The sequence below is a fragment of the Lissotriton vulgaris genome, chromosome 1_1, assembly GCF_964263255.1.
Source record: "Lissotriton vulgaris chromosome 1_1, aLisVul1.2, whole genome shotgun sequence".
In the NCBI taxonomy this organism is placed as follows: domain Eukaryota; kingdom Metazoa; phylum Chordata; class Amphibia; order Caudata; family Salamandridae; genus Lissotriton; species Lissotriton vulgaris.
In genome coordinates this window covers 504,504,407-504,523,904 of record NC_141685.1, presented here as the reverse complement: position 1 = coordinate 504,523,904, position 19,498 = coordinate 504,504,407, and the positions used below count along the sequence as shown (strand labels likewise).

The 19,498-nt window shown below is 41.9% G+C and overlaps 1 protein-coding gene across 3 annotated transcripts in view; it reads left to right on the top strand.

The window, feature by feature from the left end:
- The window catches only part of ERICH3 (glutamate rich 3), a 569,740-nt gene that overhangs the window by 86,948 nt on the left and 463,294 nt on the right, over positions 1-19,498 (top strand). For all 3 annotated transcript variants that reach the window (XM_086953866.1, XM_086953868.1, XM_086953865.1), the window contains exon 4: positions 15,501-15,572. In XM_086953866.1, coding sequence (XP_086809992.1) covers positions 15,501-15,572 — 72 coding nt within the window. The remainder of the gene's footprint in view (positions 1-15,500; positions 15,573-19,498) is intronic.

Below are 19,498 nucleotides of genomic sequence, written 5' to 3'. Positions count from 1 at the left end.
GACCTGGGTCAAAGGTGATTTCACATGCAGATTCCAAGGTGCCTACAAGGGGCGAAAGGGTTCTCTGGTTGTCCCAGGTCAGCCATTTGCAGCGCATCCAGTTCTGTATTGTCACTTTGCATTCTGGCACTTCAGGTCCTGCGTAAATATGAGAGAAGCAAAACTACACATGGTACGTGCTCCAGAAAACAAAGAAAACCCGGGACTGGACAGACTACTGACTCTTGAAGTAAAATTATAATTAATGAAATATACAGTGTCTTTTTTGTTTCAGAATGCAATATGCATAATTATCCTAAATTATAAAGGATTTATGATTAGAGCTCCCGCTTTTATGGTGTTTTCTTTTACATTTCTGTCTGTATTTATCCGTATTTATTTTTGGGCCATTTTACTGCATTTATCCACATTTATTTTGTGTTTTGCATATAAATGAAGTTGAGAAACTGTATGATTCCATATTTATTTAACTGATAGACCCGCACTCTTACTTTGCTGTCTGTCGTGTTTTAGCTATTTAAGCTGTCAAATAGTACATATCAATACATCCACTGGTAAATACTACCATTATACCATAAATGTATCTTGACATATGCCGTTTGTTAAAAAAAAATCATCCTGTTTTTTAATTTCCAATTCAGGCCTTCTGCTCAGTTGCTTGCCTATAATACGTGACAGAAACACACGGAGAGTCACTTAAAAGAAACACAATTTTCTGTATTTATCCATTTTTTTAAATAAATGCAGACAGAAAACACATTGTTTTCTGTCCGTATTAATCTGTAAAAATATGTAAAAACGGAAAACATGGAGTCTTATTTATGATCCATACATAATATTACGTATCGGCAGACCATTTTAAATGTGTAGCAAAGAATAGAGTGCCTTAACCGTGAAGTTAAACTATGTAACATATAAAATATTGAGAGGGGTATACATGTATACTTATCCGCTATTTTGGGGGCTTGAGATGATATTTATACAGGAGATAAAAATCACCTAAAAATGGTGCTGCATGTCTATATATTATGAAAAGTATTTATTGAACAGACATTCCTGCAAATAAAAAGCTGAATTTTAATTGCTCAGACATTGGTGGGAGGGCATGGGAGAGGGGAAGGGTGGTGGAGGTGTGTATATGTATTTTGTGTGTGTGGCTAAGTCTAACTGAAATGCTTCTGTGCACCCTGGTATTTGTAGGTATGCATTTAGAGTGTAAACGTGGAAAACAGGAGGGTTTAATCTCTTCCAGCCGTGTGAGTTCTCCCATCCATCTCCGCCATACCCTGCATCGCCCTCTTCCCGCCAAGCATTCAGCGGACAACAGTTTGTGGTGTATAAAGGCCGCAGTTTATTACAAAAACATGGATCATACATCTTGCAACTTACTGGTTGGTCATTGGCGACCCATGTCTGTTTATTACATGTCATTCTGATTATTGTCCACTGGTTTTCCTTCTGTCTCTGTCTGACAGCACTGCCCCTGCGCGCTGGTCCTTTTGCAGCCGTCTCAGGTTCTGCAGGTTCTGGCTTCCCTTGCTACCGACCTCGTGGGCAAGTGCCGTTCTGCTTCCCTAGACCCTTGCTGGTCACTCACGTGTTCCCAGTGCCCCTGCTGTGTGGCATCCAAGGACACTGTCTGAGCAGTTCTTCTATTCTAGATCCAGCAGGGTTGCCGCTCTGATTTTATGGAGTCACTGTTGGACCTTCGATCTTCTGATGACCTAATTTCGTTCCCTGACTGACCTGAGTGTAGGGGGCAATGAGTCCTCATCGTGGCTAGGAAGACATTTCAACTAAACCAATGTACATAGAATGGCTGAGCCGAATTTTGGTGGCAGGAAAAACAAGCATTTGCAGACTAGTAGATCTCAATAGATTTCGCATATTCGGGATGTATTGGCTTTATCAATGTGATTTTTTGCCATGGTGTGCAACGTTGTAGCTGCTGCGCAGTATGCCATTTAAAAAAATGTGCTTTGATGTGGTCAGGACTGGCTGATATATAGCTTATTAATTTTTTACTTTCAACCACACAGCTGTAAAACATTGACTACGCCAAATAGCTCTAGTATTTGGCTTTCCAATGGTTTTAAGCCATGTTCTACAGCTGCATGGCTGGTGTGCAGCATGAGTGAAAAGTAAAAAAAAAAAAGCGTTGTGACGTGACAAGCATTGACTTCCCCATAACACTTAATTGTTTTACATTTTAGCCATAAATCACATGGCTAAAAACATTAATAAAACCAATAAATCTCGCATAGGTGATGCATATTGACTTTGCCTCTGCTTGTTAACTTGAATTTTCAGTCTTGTTGATTTAGTTTCTGTTACTTTTATTGCTCTTCTATTTTTCTGCACCTAAAGAAGCTAGCCCCCGGACATTTGTTTTCATATAACAAGCAGCATAAAATACAACAAATCAGTTTGTATTTGATATAGTTCCTTCCTGTGAGAATAGTATTTCATTTTAATTTGTCTCAATCATTTTAGAGGGCAGTTGAGAGGGCCAATGTTGTTCAGGGTGCTAACAGCAGCGGCCCATGCAGTTAAGAGTGGTGCGGCGGTGTGGCCAGGTGGGCGGGGTGGGGGAGGATTTCGACAGACGACAATGAGGGAAAATTATGTAAGGATGTTAGCAAGGTGTCAAGGGCTTTAAAGTGAGCAAAGAAAATGCCCCATCTATACTCTGCTTTAGTAAAAATGATTTAGAAAAGGGGGTGGTGATGAACAGAGTGTCTGAGTTAAACAGACCACTCTTACCCAGTCCAAAGATCAGGGCTTGATCCATCACCGTTATTTATCTCACTGCCCCATCCCAGCTCAGAACCTGGCTATATGCAAATCAGTCTGTCCCTGGCCCAAAGCAACTTAAAACGTGGATATTTGACAAATAATCCTCCTCCCCTCCCTAAGCGCCTTGAAACCCTCTGGGTATGTAGTGCGCTATATAAATTTTATGACTTGACTTGACTTGAAGCTACCGGGGACCGGTTTCTGGCATTTCAGCCTCTTCGGCCCGGCTTGCTTGAATCCTGATGGAGCAGTGAGAAAGGGACTCATGTCTGAGTATACCCTGCCACACCTATAGTGGCCAAAAACGATTTAGAAAAGGGGGTGGTGATGAACAGAGTGTCTGAGTTAAACAGACCACTCTTACCCAGTCCAAAGATCAGGGCTTGATCCATCAACGTTATTTATCTCACTGCCCCATCCCAGCTCAGAACCTGGCTATATGCAAATCAGTCTGTCCCTGGCCCAGGGCATCATGGGAACAGGGCAGACTAAACTACCAAGCCAATTCTTCACCAGAAAGGAGACAAGCTACCGGGGACCGGTTTCTGGCATTTCAGCCTTCTTCGGCCCGGCTTGCTTGAATCCTGATGGAGCAGTGAGAAAGGGACTCATGTCTGAGTATACCCTGCCACACCTATAGTGGCCAAAAACGATTTAGAAAAGGGGGTGGTGATGAACAGAGTGTCTGAGTTAAACAGACCACTCTTACCCAGTCCAAAGATCAGGGCTTGATCCATCACCGTTATTTATCTCACTGCCCCATCCCAGCTCAGAACCTGGCTATATGCAAATCAGTCTGTCCCTGGCCCAGTGCATCATGGGAACAGGGCAGACTAAACTACCAAGCCAATTCTTCACCAGAAAGGAGACAAGCTACCGGGGACCGGTTTCTGGCATTTCAGCCTTCTTCGGCCCGGCTTGCTTGAATCCTGATGGAGCAGTGAGAAAGGGACTCATGTCTGAGTATACCCTGCCACACCTATAGTGGCCAAAAACGATTTAGAAAAGGGGGTGGTGATGAACAGAGTGTCTGAGTTGAACAGACCACTCTTACCCAGTCCAAAGATCAGGGCTTGATCCATCACCGTTATTTATCTCACTGCCCCATCCCAGCTCAGAACCTGGCTATATGCAAATCAGTCTGTCCCTGGCCCAGTGCATCATGGGAACAGGGCAGACTAAACTACCAAGCCAATTCTTCACCAGAAAGGAGACAAGCTACCGGGGACCGGTTTCTGGCATTTCAGCCTTCTTCGGCCCGGCTTGCTTGAATCCTGATGGAGCAGTGAGAAAGGGACTCATGTCTGAGTATACCCTGCCACACCTATAGTGGCCAAAAACGATTTAGAAAAGGGGGTGGTGGTGATGAACAGAGTGTCTGAGTTAAACAGACCACTCTTACCCAGTCCAAAGATCAGGGCTTGATCCATCACCGTTATTTATCTCACTGCCCCATCCCAGCTCAGAACCTGGCTATATGCAAATCAGTCTGTCCCTGGCCCAGTGCACCATGGGAACAGGGCAGACTAAACTACCAAGCCAATTCTTCACCAGAAAGGAGACAAGCTACCGGGGACCGGTTTCTGGCATTTCAGCCTTCTTCGGCCCGGCTTGCTTGAATCCTGATGGAGCAGTGAGAAATGGACTCATGTCTGAGTATACCCTGCCACACCTATAGTGGCCAAAAACGATTTAGAAAAGGGGGTGGTGATGAACAGAGTGTCTGAGTTAAACAGACCACTCTTACCCAGTCCAAAGATCAGGGCTTGATCCATCACCGTTATTTATCTCACTGCCCCATCCCAGCTCAGAACCTGGCTATATGCAAATCAGTCTGTCCCTGGCCCAGTGCATCATGGGAAGTAAAAATGAACCATAAACAAAATCAAAGGTAGGAATCCGGAACGATAAAAACAAAAAAAGTTCAATTAAATTAAATGGGAAAGTGAAAAACATATGTATTCTTTAGGTGCAACAGACGATGATCTTGGCACCTTCACAGTCAACTTGTTATAGGGAGAAGTTGCCTAAAAAGTGATGGCTTACCTGGCTAAATCTTTTACTCACATATTTTAAATATTTCTGGTGGTGAAAAATCTTCAGCAAGGGGAGGCTGGAGACTTTGAACAAAAAGGTCTCCCACTAAATAAGATATGTCAGAATGGTGCCTGCCTCTGTCCTTGCTGTACTTGGAACTCCCCCCCGCCCCCACCACAACTCACCCTGAGTGGGAAAAACCACAGAAAAAGATGCAGAGGGTTGTTTTTTTAGGTAGGCTTTGCAAAATGACCTGGTCTTCCGAGGTTACTTTTTTGGATGACTTAACTTGTACACAATACTATGTGGCTTTGTGTCCTTAATGTGACAGTCTCCAACCTTTCAGGAATTATTCCCCCTGCACCAGTCCATGAGTTCGAGTTGCAGGAGGGCACCTTGTAAATAAATGTTCGGTCCTCCTTAATGTGTCCAGTTCTAACTCGCTGCTGGCATTTTGCAGCAGCAGTGCCAATTCCTTTACTCAAAGGACCATCTGCATTCTCCAGGAATGGTGGATTCATTTCATGAAGAATGCAGGAATAATTGCCAGTTGTATTTGGTCCACTAGTTTTTTCTAGGGGGCTGAAGCGCCTTAGGTTTTCATGCAAGTCAAGTCAGTTTTTTATCGTACAGTTAGTTTAAACCTTAACAATAAAAGTTCATATATACGCTGATTAGTGCAATTCCCTTTAAGGTCATACAACATACCTTAAAATTCAATTTTCATAATGTAACAAAATAATGTTGTGGTAAACTTAATAAAAAAGAAGACTTATCATCTTAAGTGTAATCTTCCAACTTAGTTTAGCCAACACACATGGGGGCACATTGAGAAAAGTGCATATTAAAGTACAGTCCAAAGTGCTGTTACAGGAGAATGCGGAGATGATGGAGAAAGGGGAGTGGATTGTGTTTGACACTGCAAAGCAATGGAGGCGGCCAGCTTTTCCCCTGCAAGCCTTGGGAATTTTGTATATCGACAGTTCAAAATTGGGTCCGTTACACTTAAACTTGCAATTACTGCCTTCCCGCATGTCCGTACCCCACATTGATTTAAAGGGTTTTCTGGAGCAGTCTCCTTTCTTGCAGTAAAACTGAGCTAAGACATGTAATGTGCATTATAATTTTTTCTCCAGAATGACACAGTCTGCATCGGTCCTTTGTGACTGACTTTTTCTATGACTTTACATCAATTTCACTGAGGAGGAGGCCAAAATGTTAGCGCATAGAGTACAATTTTAGATGACTTGGCCACCCAGTCTCTAGGAAAGATTGCGGTTTAAGTGTCTTGCACCCATTTAGGATAGTTCAGGCAAGTGATCTGGAAGACAGAATTGCTTTGTCTATTAACATAGAAGTTTTTTTTCACATTGCCATTAACCAGCATTTTAAGGTGGTTGGCGATGGAGAGTTTTCCCATGTAGCACAAATGTCTAAATCGTTAATGGTCAAATCAAGGTAACGGTGAGCAGGTGCATTTTCATATGTTTGCATTCCCTGCCAAAGGGCTTGGCACAGTTGACATTCGGTGGTGGACATGATTATTTTCCATGTTTTTACATAGTCCTCTATCCTTGCAGTTGAGTGATTCAGTAAGCTGAACTCTAGCCTTATCTGGGCAGGCGAAGCATTTGGGGGGAGATAGAAGAGGCTAAAATTAAGTTTATGACTGCTTCATCTCTGCCATGACGAGCTTCACTTCCATAAGAAATGCAGAGGATACTTTTTTCTCCTATTACTGTCAGCAGGGACAGGAAGTTTGGACCATCTAGAGCTCGTTGAAGGGTACAGAAGGTGATAATCAAAGCGTTCCCTTTCCGAATCAGGTCTTTCCTGTTCTATTGAAAGGAGCCTCTTTTATCAAAGCGTATACAGAAATATCTATAGATTCTTGCAAGCTTGTGTTGTTCATCGTATAGGAACCATTTATTGCTTTTTATGATCCTGCTGCTGACTTCCATGATCTTAGTTTACTTCAAATGTATTATATTGTTGGTTGAAGAATATAAGGACAATTTGTTGATGAGTCGTTGTTGCCCAATTTTTGTCTGACCGAGCTGGATCACATCATTCGAGTATAGCAAGCTTGTGATGCATAGAACTTTAGCAGAGATTCTGCTCCTACACAGAACTGTGCATAGAGACTTGGAACCTCAGTGAATTAGGGTATGCCAAAACTCACCATAGCAGCCAATATCCCCTACCAGACTAGCAATCAGTGTCTCATTGGTTCTTCCATACCACCAATGATTAGACAACCCAGAACATGGAACTTAGATTACCTCAGGCAATGTGGAACACATGAACACTCTTTCGTTATACTCTCATACCAGTCCAAAACAGGGAGTAAAAGAAGACACAAGCAAGTTTGAAATATTTATTTCTAATGCCGTGTTCTCATGCGCAGTATCTTAGCTAATACAATCAAACATATTATAAGCAGCAAGATTATCAGCCTAGTTACTATTCCATAAAATACAAAGGGAGAAAGCATGTTACAATGCTAAATGGAAACAGGTTAGAATACACCTATAGATCACCCTCCCTTGCTAGTAGGTTATTTTATATCTACAGAAGGTCTCTTGGGATTACAAGGACGGACCCATACCTCAGGTCCTAGCAGAAATGGATCACATCAGTTTCCATGCAAGGCTGCTAATATAGAAAAACATATTATTCTCGTGTGAAGCAAAACACTGTGCTAAATTCTAAACATTTATAATAATGTGTGCCGTGTGCAAAGGCAGCAGAAAGGAAAAATTGCATTTAGGGCCCGATGTAGGTAATTCCTATTTACCTACTCTTAAATACCGAATCATACAGATTCGGTATTTAAGAGTAGGTAAATAGGAAGGGGGCAGATGTAGGTAATTCTTATTTTAGAATTACTGAATCTGTAAGATTCGGTATTTACTGATTCGGTAAATACCGAATCGGTATTTCCTATTGATTCCTATGGGCCTTGAAGCCCCTAGGAATCAATGGGAAATACCGATTCGGTATTTACCGAATCGGTAAATACCAAATCCTGCAAGGGTGAACGGGGTGTCACTTTGACACCCTGTAGCACCCCAATTCCAGGCTTGTGTGCCATGTGGCACACATACATGCCCTAAGGGCATGTCTGTGTGTCACATGGCACAGGTGTACATGCACAGATGTGCATGTACACCTGAATTCGGTATTTTACCACCCAATTGTATTGGGTGATAAAATACCGAATTCTGAAGGCCTGTAGCACTGTAAACAGTGCTACCTACATCTGGGATTTACCGAATCGGTAAAATTACCGATTCATTATTTTACAGAATCGGTAAATTTACCGATTTTGGTAAATTTACAGATTCAGTAAAATAATGGCCCCTACATCTCAATCACCAAATACCGGTCGGTAACGGCCGAATTCGGCCGTTGCCGACTGGTATTTGGTGACCTACATTGGGCCCTTAAACTTCTAAGAAGCTCATGCCAACATAACACAGTGTAAATGCAAGGCTCATCCCCATGACAGAACCTAAATTGGGGGTATGCAAGTTAACTTATGTTCCCAATACCTTTCTGCATTCTCTATTAACAGGAAGAAATAGCACATAGCAAACAGCCCTCACTGACCAGACCTTGATCCCTGTGCAAGCTCACCTAGCCCTCAAAAAGCTTTCCAAGTTCAGAATTTCAAGTTAGCAAACAATCTCTCCAAGGTGTCTACTAAGTAGTCAGGAATTTTGTAATACAGCAGCAGGAAAGCTCTTTTACCTTCAGTTCCACTGAGCTCTCCTTGGTGTGGGTCAGGCAGAACAATATTAGGGTAAATCCAGTATGTGATTGGCAAAGACACTTAAGAGAATAAAACTAAAACTTTCATGGTTTCTCTTCCAAATTTTGCAGCAAAAGTATTCACCTTTTCAGGGATTTCTTGTCAGCAAATGGTAACTCAAAGTTTATCTCTCCAAAGAAATAATAACGAATAGCTCCTTTTTTCCACAGAGCTCAGGCGAATTTCTGCTCAAACCGTGCTCATTAATCAGCTGATTTACTTCCACCAAGGATCCAAGGAAATCTGCCCTCCTAAACCCTCATCTATGCTTGGATACATACTAATGTTCTTTTTGATAGGTTAATGATGTTCTCCCATATCAAATGAACAGTGAGCTACTGCCATTAACTCAACTCTAGAGAAGATCAGGTGAGGAGAACAATAGCCAGCCAGTAATGTCCATGACCTTTGCTAAACACCATATCCAAGTTTTAGGCAGGCTAGTTATGATAATTGGAAACACTGATAAGCAGTATTATAATCAAAATCAAATCATTCCATTCATGTTCTCATTCTAGATAAATCATGTACTGCATTTTTTTAAAATCCAATATATTAACAAAGGTTGGTGAAATGGAGCTGTATCCCACTCCTGCATACCACGATTGAACAATGTACAACTGCACAACGTATTTGCATGCAATATTAGAAGACACATTTAGTTGATTTTTCATATAGTCATTATGGCAAAATCAGAGTGCAAACAGTTGTAAGGCACCAGTGTGTCCCATCATTGATTCTCTGTAGTGTATTACAATTATACAAGTTGAATTATCAATTATTTTACAGATTTAATTTCTCACTAGTGCACTAACTTCATTACTGCATTCTATAACCCCTCTGGGCCAGTCATTAAAAATTCATTTCCTGAGGTGAGTAAGATTATTAATTAAAGCACCCTGTTAAGAGATCAGTATGTAATTTGCTATCAAAAGTTCACATCACGGGTGGCTGGTTATGCCTTTTGTTCTTCCAAGGATGGCAAATTGAGTACAACTATGGGCTCGATTATTTGTGAATCTTGTGGAGCGGTATCCTGGGTGGAACACTACTCTGCTAATTCTCAACAGGTCCAAGGTCCCTGCCCACAGACTGACTGAGTGTGGGTACAGCGGGTCTAATTTTACATACTGGAAATACTTGTTAGTTAAATTAGTTAATCAGGTGGGGGCTGCAAGAATCAGCACAGTCTGGCCCTGCCTGACTCCCTCCTATTTCATGGGGGGTATAGGAAAGACCCCCGCCCCGTGCTTGGCACCAGACTCCCATCACACTGTCTCCCACTACCCCCACCACCCCAGACCTACAGTAATCTTCGCATTCCCATATACCACCTACAAGAAGCAGGTGGTAAATGAGATTGGAAAAGTGACCATTGTGCACATGTATCGAGGCAAGATGGCATCTGAGTAGCAGCTACCCGATGCAGCTCTGCCAGCGCGATCCTTAACATATCCAAAAGAAGCTTTCTTATGGCACACTGATCGTGCTTAAGACACTGAACATTACCGGATGAATCATCTTTATTGCATGGACCAGCAGTGCAGCATAACAGCCACCATCATCACCGTGTGGTTCAGAGATCGGAGTAAGCAGCGAAGTGTAACGAGACGTCTGGTTTTAGCCTCGCCAACAGCGAGACCCGCGGCTCCGGCATCTTCGTTCCTCACTGCTCTGCGTCAGCCCTCATCACATGCCTCCTCGAAACTACTCTATCGGTACTCAGTGAATTCCTGAAGGCTCTGCCAGACACGGCGAGAGGATTTAACCACAGCAGCAGGCTCCGGCTTAGAATTCGAAAGCGGAGGATACATTGTTTCCAGGGCTCCCCGGTTACTGAAGGAAAGCAAGTAAGGATGTCGGGCGAGGGGGAAAAACATTAAAGCAAAAGATAAAAATGTGCCAGTGCCCTCAATAACTGAAGCCATGCAGCAAACTCAGCCAGAAATCCTACTGAGGCGCCCGGAAACACGGGGCTAAAAAGCAGGGAGCAAGCTGATAATGTGAACTCCACAGAAAAGATTGAGCGGATGGCTAAACAAGCAAAAAGACTGCAAGCAAAAAAAAACATTAAGCTCACTGATAACACACAAATGTATAATTCCCAGCCCCTAATTTCCAATATGTTTGGCCCGATTGAGGTGGCAAAAACACAAAATGAGCTAGTTGTGGAGGTAACACCGGAGGGCTAGCCTCCCTTAAATACCCTTGCAGCGGTCGGGGAGGCACCTCAAGACATCGCAGCCTCCTCGCCGGTGACTTTGCCAATACCGATCCTAACAATCTCTATACCTCGTGAAAATGCAGGGGCAGGAGCAGCAGCAGTCGCTGTGCCAGATACAAACGTAGGATGTGAGCCCTCCCAGCAGCTCTTCCAAATCTGGAAACAAGAGTATTAGGGGCTGAGGTCAGTGTCAAGGAGATTCTAAATAGTGCAAATACTGGAGCCACTCCACCAAGGAATCCAGCCAATCAATATGAAACTCCTGTCATTGCGGAAAACCCTAATCTGTTACGGATGAATCAGAGAGGTACGAGACTGGTATATCGACATCCAGTGATGTTGAGAGGCACGACTGGAGAAGCAGTGCAGATTCAGAGGATTCTTGGAAAGCTACTGTACAAAAGAAAAGGCTGAGAAAGAAAAAGAGAAAGACAAAAAGACAAAGTGGACACAAGGATGGTGGGACCACGGATCAAGGAGGTAATGCCGAGCTCAGATGGAACTACTCTTCCTCTCAGTTTGGCGACTCCTTCAGATCGAACAGTATGCTCAGGCGGTAACCCCTCAACTATGGGAGATTTGGGAAGTGGAAACTAGAGTTTCCAGAAACAAGCAGGAGACTACCCTTGCGGAAGTCTTGCACTCAATCAAGAGCTTTCAAGAAGAGGTTAAGCTGGACAATCGAAAAAACCAACATGCTGAAATAGCTGATAAAATGTTTTCGGTTGAAGTGCACACCGAGAATCTGGAAAAAGACGTCTACTCCCTTAAAGTACAGGGAGATGAGCATGATGGTGTGGTAAAGGACTTAATGCTGAAGATCGAGGAACAGAACAATAGATTGTGTCGCAATAATCTTCGCATTCTGGGGGTTCCGGAAGGTGCGGAAGGGAGAGACCCTAGGGCTTATATGATCAGGCTTTTTAAAAGAGCATTTCCTGAGCTGCAATCCTGAGACTGGGATAAGGAGATTCAGCGTGCTCCCTGTTCCCCATTAACACCTCCCAAACGTCCTTCGCCCTCAGCGCAATACCCTTGTGCAATGCTAGTATATTTTGACAACTTTCTTTTACGCCAGACACTTTTTGACTTAGCAAGATCCACCAGCAATAAGGAGTTTAATGGCGTTACCTTTTTCAGCAGGCCTGATTTTTGCACATGCTACAGTTGAACAAAGATGGAGGCTGAGCAACTATTTGCCCCTTTTCAACAAACTGGGCAACAGTATATTTACAGAATCCGGCACGCCTAAAAATAATTTTTAATGGGGTCACGTATAGTTTTGCTTCCAAAGTCCAGGCCCAAGCCTATCTGCGAGAGATTACAGAGCCAAGAAGAGACACAACTAAAGACTAAATTCTCTAAGTTTGAGGTTTAATGCCTCGACCGGGGGCATTTTAGCAAGGTCTATGGTTAACAATTGATTCAGCAAAGATAAAGTGGATAGCTTGGAGAAGGGGTCGGACCAGGGGGGTGAGGGCAGGGAATCCCGATTGCCCAGATGTCCTCATCCTGATTCTTGCAGAACCAGGTTGCCTCAGTGGTTGGTGGTGGTTGGTGGGGGGATCCATGGGGGTTGGGTCAGGGTTGGGAAAGGGGTTGGCACCTAGAGGGTTGAATTATTTTTTATTTTTGTACTTTTTTCTCTCTATCTTGTTGTTTGGGTATTGGTTTTGGAGAAAGTTAGCTATATTTAAATGAGTAAATTACGTATAGCAGCAATTAAAGTGTGTGGCCTTAACGATCTCAAGAAACGATGAAATACGTTTTTAGCACTTCGGCTACTTAAAGCTGAAATCCTATGCCTGCAGGAAACGCATATTAAAAGAACTCAGATTCACCTTCGAGACTCGCTCGGGTTTACAGTAGTAGGGGCTACAGCACAAAAAGCCAGGATTAGGGGGAGGTGGCAATACTATCTGCGAAACGTTCACTTCAATTTACACGCACATTAGCTGATTCAAATGTGAGGTGGGCCATCACAGAATGTCGAAGGGAAAATGTAGACTCACTCACTGTTTAAACCTTATATGGTAGCACCGTAGATTTATACAGGTATTTAAGATGCTATATTATCAACCCACCGCAAAATTATTTTTAAATGGTGCATTAACCAATACTTTTACAATAACTAGAGGTACCCGCCAGGGATGCCTGAGCTCACCTCTCTTGTTTGCACAGTATATAGACCCCTTTTTATGTATTTTGGAAGACAATCGAAAAATTAGTCCCATTATTTCACATGGTTTGGAAACGAAAGAACAAGCCTATCCTGACGACATTGCCTTGGTGACTGCTAATCCAGAAATATCTGTGGCTAAGGTTGAAGCAGAGGCGGCTAGGTTTGGACATTTATCTGGATACTCTCTTAACAGATCCAAAACCCAGATAATTTGCAAGAATCTTAATATGGGGACAACACTAGACAGGTAGAAATGTCTACGTACCTTGGCGTGAATGTTATGACCAGTGTTGAGAAGATAGTTGAGTGTAGTATTGACCCCTTGATTAATAAAATCAAACCCTAATTAGCTCAATTACATAATTTGCGTGTTTCGATTATTGGCAAATGAAATATAATTAAAATGCTTTTTTCCCCTAAATTTGTGTATCTTATAAGAGCTATCCCTTTAGAGTTTAGTACTATGTGCCTGAAAAGGATCAAAGACCTTTTTTGTGATTTATATGGGCTTATGAAAAACCTAGAAGAGCTTATAAGAATCTTTCTCTAACAAAGAAAAGGGGCGGGCTGGCTCTTCCAAACATAAGACTTTATTATTGGGCAACCACTATTTTGTACAACTTCACCCTTTTATCAGATAAGCCAATAGATAACCTTTTGGAAGATATACCCACACCTATAGAACTCATAATGAGTAAAGATGCATGTGGATGGATCTGGAGGTTTCTACATGATTCCCTCTATAAGAAGTTGCGCTTCAAGATGCTGGCTGCCGGTATTAAAATTATGGAATCGGTCCGTAAAATGTTAAGATTGGGTCGAATAAATCATTTTACAACGATTTATAACAACCCGAACCTGCCCGAAATCTTTAAAGATTCATTAATCAAAAATTGGTAAAATAAGGCCTGTCCAAACTTGGCGATCTATACTTTTTATCAGATATAGCTTCTTTCGAAAATCTTAAAGAAAGATTTGAATTGGATTGGAAAGATTTGTACTAATACCTGCAAGTGCGTGGTTTTTAATGGAGAAAATGCGGCAGCCCATCAAGATTTATTAATAACTCTATTATAGACGAATTATTTGGCAACGCGGGCCAGGAACTTGAAATAGGATATTGATATCTCCGAAGATATTTTCTTCCACTCAACTGAGCTAGCGCGAAGTCTGTTAATTCTGGCCCGGCTTCAAGCCTAGTATTATAAATCCTGCTTTTTATTTGTATTACACTCCGAAAAAGATTGCGAAATGGGGGACGGGGAGAAGGAATCTTTGCCCTCGATGCTCTTTGTATCAGGCTGATCTCAATCACATGTTTGCCTCTTGTGACATATTAAGCAACTTAAAACATGAGATCGCAAACTTTTTTAAAGAAGTGTTAGAGAGGGATATTCTCCTTTCTCCATCCCTGATTTGCCTTGGGGGTCTATCAGGAGATGCATGGTAAACCGGGTGAGCATTTGGTTTTTATAGGCATGGCGATGTACCGACTGTGCCTGGCCTCAGCCTGGCTTGATCCATCCTCCCCAGGTTATCACCAATAGCTAACACGATTTATGGTAAACTACAACTTTGAAAAAGCCATCTAAGAAAAAAGAGGTACACTGTACAGCCTGAAAGGCTTAAAGATTTAGGAACCTTTGACAAGATGGCTCGAGAGGTAGTATTGGACTTATAGCTATCTCCGGCTTTGTTTTCCTGACAATAATTATATATAAGTGTGTGCCTAACGCCGGGGTGGGAGGAGGGGTTAAAAATATATTAACTTGTGCATGATGAAAAGTTGCTGACTCATTATTCATTTTTCTTTTACAACATGTTCGAATAGTTGGTATACGTTACTAGCTTGTGTTTTAATACACACATGTTTTGTACTTGTAAACTGAGTCAACGTTGATGCGCTATTTGCAACATTGTAATCATGCACTAAATAAAAAATGTTTTTTTTTAAAAGGAAAAGTGACCATTGTTACACATGAAATGGGGAGCCGCAGGCCGATGTCTACTTCGTATAATCTGGTTTGCATGGTATTCCGATTCCAGTAGAAATATCTTGTAATTGTATTTTGCAGGAAAGCAATACTGCAGGGACCTGGTAATTCATGCCCTCCTCCACCACATAATTAGAACCAGATCCTAAGTTGGATAATATTTCTGTCTTATTAAATAGACTGAAGCTGGGGAAATGTGGTATGAACTCATCATAAATCAATACTTTTTTATTTTTAATTGTTGAAACTTTCAAAGTTGAAGATATTAATTAGTATTTGTCAGATACACTGGTTTGGTATTATTGATTCAGAGCACGAATCCTTTAAATATTCGTATGTGCATTATTAACCATTTCAAGTTTTGCAGGAACTGCTCATTTTGAATCTATACCAACACAATGTACTTTGCCCTTTTTAACCTTAATTCTGTCATTTGATTCTCTCTTTTTTCAGCGCCATCATCAAATTGAAATAAAAAGGAAACTTGAAAACTTTGCACGGAAGGAAAGGGTTCAGAAAATTAAGGTAGAAATTACTTTACACATGAACCTTCTATCTCTATTTGTTGTGACTACTGTATTGTTGAAGGCATAGACTCTCAAGATGTACTTTTGAATGTGGAGTAAATTTACTGCTACCTGTTTCCGTGGCTTATTGGAAATTGGAAGTCATTCTATCAGAATTGGTCTCAAAGTTTGTTCACAAATACATTAAAGATTGCGCCATAACAAATAGGTAGTGTTGTAAAACTTTGCTATGGAATATGTCAAGTCAAATATACTTTTATTTGATTTCATTCAAAAAATCATAAAAGGGTGGGATAACCAACATGGGTAAAACATGCAGAAGTATACATTGTTGTTATTATTGTTATTGTTTTTTTTAAATGTGTACAATAGGCAATATTTTAAAAAGAATTAACATGTAAGCAAGGCTGTCGATAGATTCCAAAACCCAAATGTTCTAGCACTGCATGAGTTGGTCAGCAGGTTCTGCATTGGCCAGTTCTTTTGCCGCATTTTAAAAAAAGTTTATGGCTATGCAGGACAATGGGATAGATGAGCCCCTGAGACAGTGAATCACTGCTGCTCTGCAAGTTCTTATTTGTTCCTTCCTGAAGATCTCCTGAAGGCTCAGTTTGAGCGTTTCTATTAGAACAGGACAGATGCATATTAGATGTAGTAAAGACTCATCCCAAGCTCCGCTTCCAGGACTTAGGTTGGATTTTCGGCTCGCCTGGAGCTAAGCTAAGAACATTCTTCTAGTTCTAGGATCCCACCTCCTCCTCTGACTGGATGACCATTGATACAGTCACCCTATGACAATAGGAGGCGGGATGTCAAGTAATGCTTCCTGCGCTGGTTTCATATTTCCCTCCTTCCTTGAATCAGCTTCAACCCGGTCCGAGAGAAACCCTGTGATCAAGCTGAAAACAGTGAGTACATAATGTGCTTTTGGTAACAGTGTACTCACAGAAGAGTGTACAATGTACTCACCCTTCAAGGTGTGGATTGCATAGGGTTGCTCTCACCCCACTGCACAATCACAAAAATGTAGTCAAAACAAAAGCAGCGCTGACAACGCACTCACCCAACATCAGGAGGAACGAAACCTATAACTTATTCCTTCCAATACAGCAAGGTGACACGTACATATAGAATGTCCCCCTATCACCTCTGCCTTTCAAATTTCACTTTTAAGTGCTGCAGCCGTCTGACCATTTTCAAAAGTCACCAGCCGCTACTGCCAACAATAGTGGGCGAGTGTGTTCTCCTCTGCGTCCCTCATCCTTCAGTAGTACTTGACTAATGAGCCTTGTCTATGGAATATGTTCTGCTGCTTGTGAATAGCAGGATCCAGTCGAAGCCTTCCCTAGTAAATCAAGGCGAGACTAGATAAAAGACCTTTAACATTGTCAACCATTGGAACAAAATGAATGAGGCATCTTCCATGGCATTTCCGGTACCTTCCTAAGGAAAGTAGTACGTTGTAATGTTCTGACATAAATCCCTGAAAACCACCAAAACCCAATATAGTACACAGATAAGCCCCAACATGTTTTCTCTCCCTGACCTCTAAGTTTTAATATATGCCTGTTCACTACTGGTCTTCCTAAACTATACATAAACTAAAGACGTGTCATCCTTTCAGGCGTTCAAAGAGTTATCCATAATGTGTATTATCAAAGAATGAAACGGCATTAGCCTATACCCAAACCACTGTTCCCTCCAAAATAAAGTCACAAATGACGGCCATCTTCCCTTTTATGATGCCCACAATCAGCCCATCCCTTTTGACTCCTTTAGCTGTGGCGTTTAAGACATCTATCTGATCTCTCTCACTACAGGGATAGCTTGAACCTTCAGAATGCCACACACACGTTTCCTACTTTAATAATCTATTATAATGGAAACATAATAATTCAAATAAACTTTGCTAGCTTGGCCATGTTTAATGGGAGCTGAGTGGTGATGAATGAAACCACACCCACTTTGAGTAAAAAAGCCTCTTCCAGTGCCATAGATATGGCATGAGCTCCCCAGTGGCTCAACTCACTTTCTGAGAAAACCTGAGATTTCGACTAAGACAAAGGAACAGGCCTGGACCCCAACAAGCCTCTCCCTCCGTCCTTCAACTCACCCATTGGCAGGACCTGCTCACCACAATAAACCAATGACCCCACCCCCCCCCCCCCCCCCCCCCAATTCATCCAGTATTTTGGAGCATTGCACAAACCGAAGAAACAAGTAATACTCAAACACAAGGGCCTCACTTCCATCACCAAGGCATCATATGTCCCCTCACCAGTTGCCACCGAGCCTTCACAGCCTCCGGATGTGCGGCTAATACCAGAGACAGCTAATAGCACTTCCTCTTCAACTCAAACATTAATTTCCCTTAATACCTGTCAAAGCAAGAAAACACCTTTAGAAATGTTGACAACATTCACAAACTGGAGGAGGAATATCCAGTCACTGCAACATGTCGGTCCTTACAGATATCTGGTTTAGGGACAAATCGTCACTCAACTATGCATGCATCATACCTGCGCGCCACCACAAGAACATAAAATGTCCACAAAACATATTGTGGACACACTCTATCAAACCAGAATTAATACCTTTCAGTTGTTTTTCTTAGCTTTCATACACATTTTATCTTTCCTGTCTCCAATTGCATTCGGACCTTGAAGTTACAAATGTTGCAGTTACTCTGGTGAATCACATGTGCATGCAGCAATTGACTTAATACAAGTCTCTCATTGCATATGGTCATTGTAGCTGTTTATTTAGTAATACTCACTACAGTTGCAAACTTGAAACGATCGTCTAACTTAAAGGCTATACAAAGCCTATCCTGCCGTGTGTCTGCCACTGCATTCTGTCCTATTACAATTGGGGGTCACTAGTTTGCAGACTCTACATCGTGGAATGGCAAATGGTATGTTTTGATGAGTGGACAATATTTTTTAAACCATAGTTATTTTCTAGCAGCTTTAAATCGTTCAAGTCCCCGAAATTATTTAAACACATGTATGTTTTGTCTTTAATTTTGTGTTTAGCATTATGTTTGTTTTTTGTTTTAAAACTTTGACTTTTTATTGTATGAAATAGCTTGGTGGTGTATGCTGAGTGTTGCCTGTGCGCCTTTCTTTAATTATTGCTGGTAAACATGAAAATAATATATAGTGGTTGGTGAAATATAATACTCCATACGTCCCAGTCATATATTGTCTGTCTAGGGACATGTATTTTATAGTCCAGCAAGCTTTGTCTTGGCCAATGCGTTTCTCAAGGTGTGTGTTTTGTCTTAGACACTTCAGTTTCCTTTCTGTGTCTTATATCTGCATTGTTGTGAATATCAAAAGTGATTCAAAATTCTTTGGTGCACAGTAAACTGCAAATGTTCCAGGGCGGTGAAGTGCCTAAGTGTAGGCTTCACCCACGCTGGCCTAGCCTGGGTATTGTGTGTCTCTTGTGCGTCTTGCTTATATGTGTTTGTGGACATCAAAGAAGGGTGGACACTGGTGTAAAGCGAAAATTCATATTTCATGTTAAAATGTTGTTGTGGTTCTGAAATTCTGGACCTTGCTGTAATATGGTACCGAGGTCCAACACTCGTGTCACAAAATATCATCGTACCATGACGAATTTGGTATCAGCGGACCGGTAATGATTAGGAAATTATCCCTGTGCATTTGCGTCATGATTGGGCGATGCCAACACCCTTAAATCATGGTTTCGGTTCCAAACCCTCGGACTCCATTTTGTGAACGGCATCCATCTTATGCCTTGCCCTCATATAAGTCAATTGATTAAGGTCGAGCTTCATCTGAAAGGACACGTCCACCTTAGCTGACTTCCCCATGACCTGGCCGAACTGACTCTACCGCCTCCAGCCAAACCTGTTTGGGCAGCTCCTCGCCCAGTGGCCGAGTAAGATATCATCAA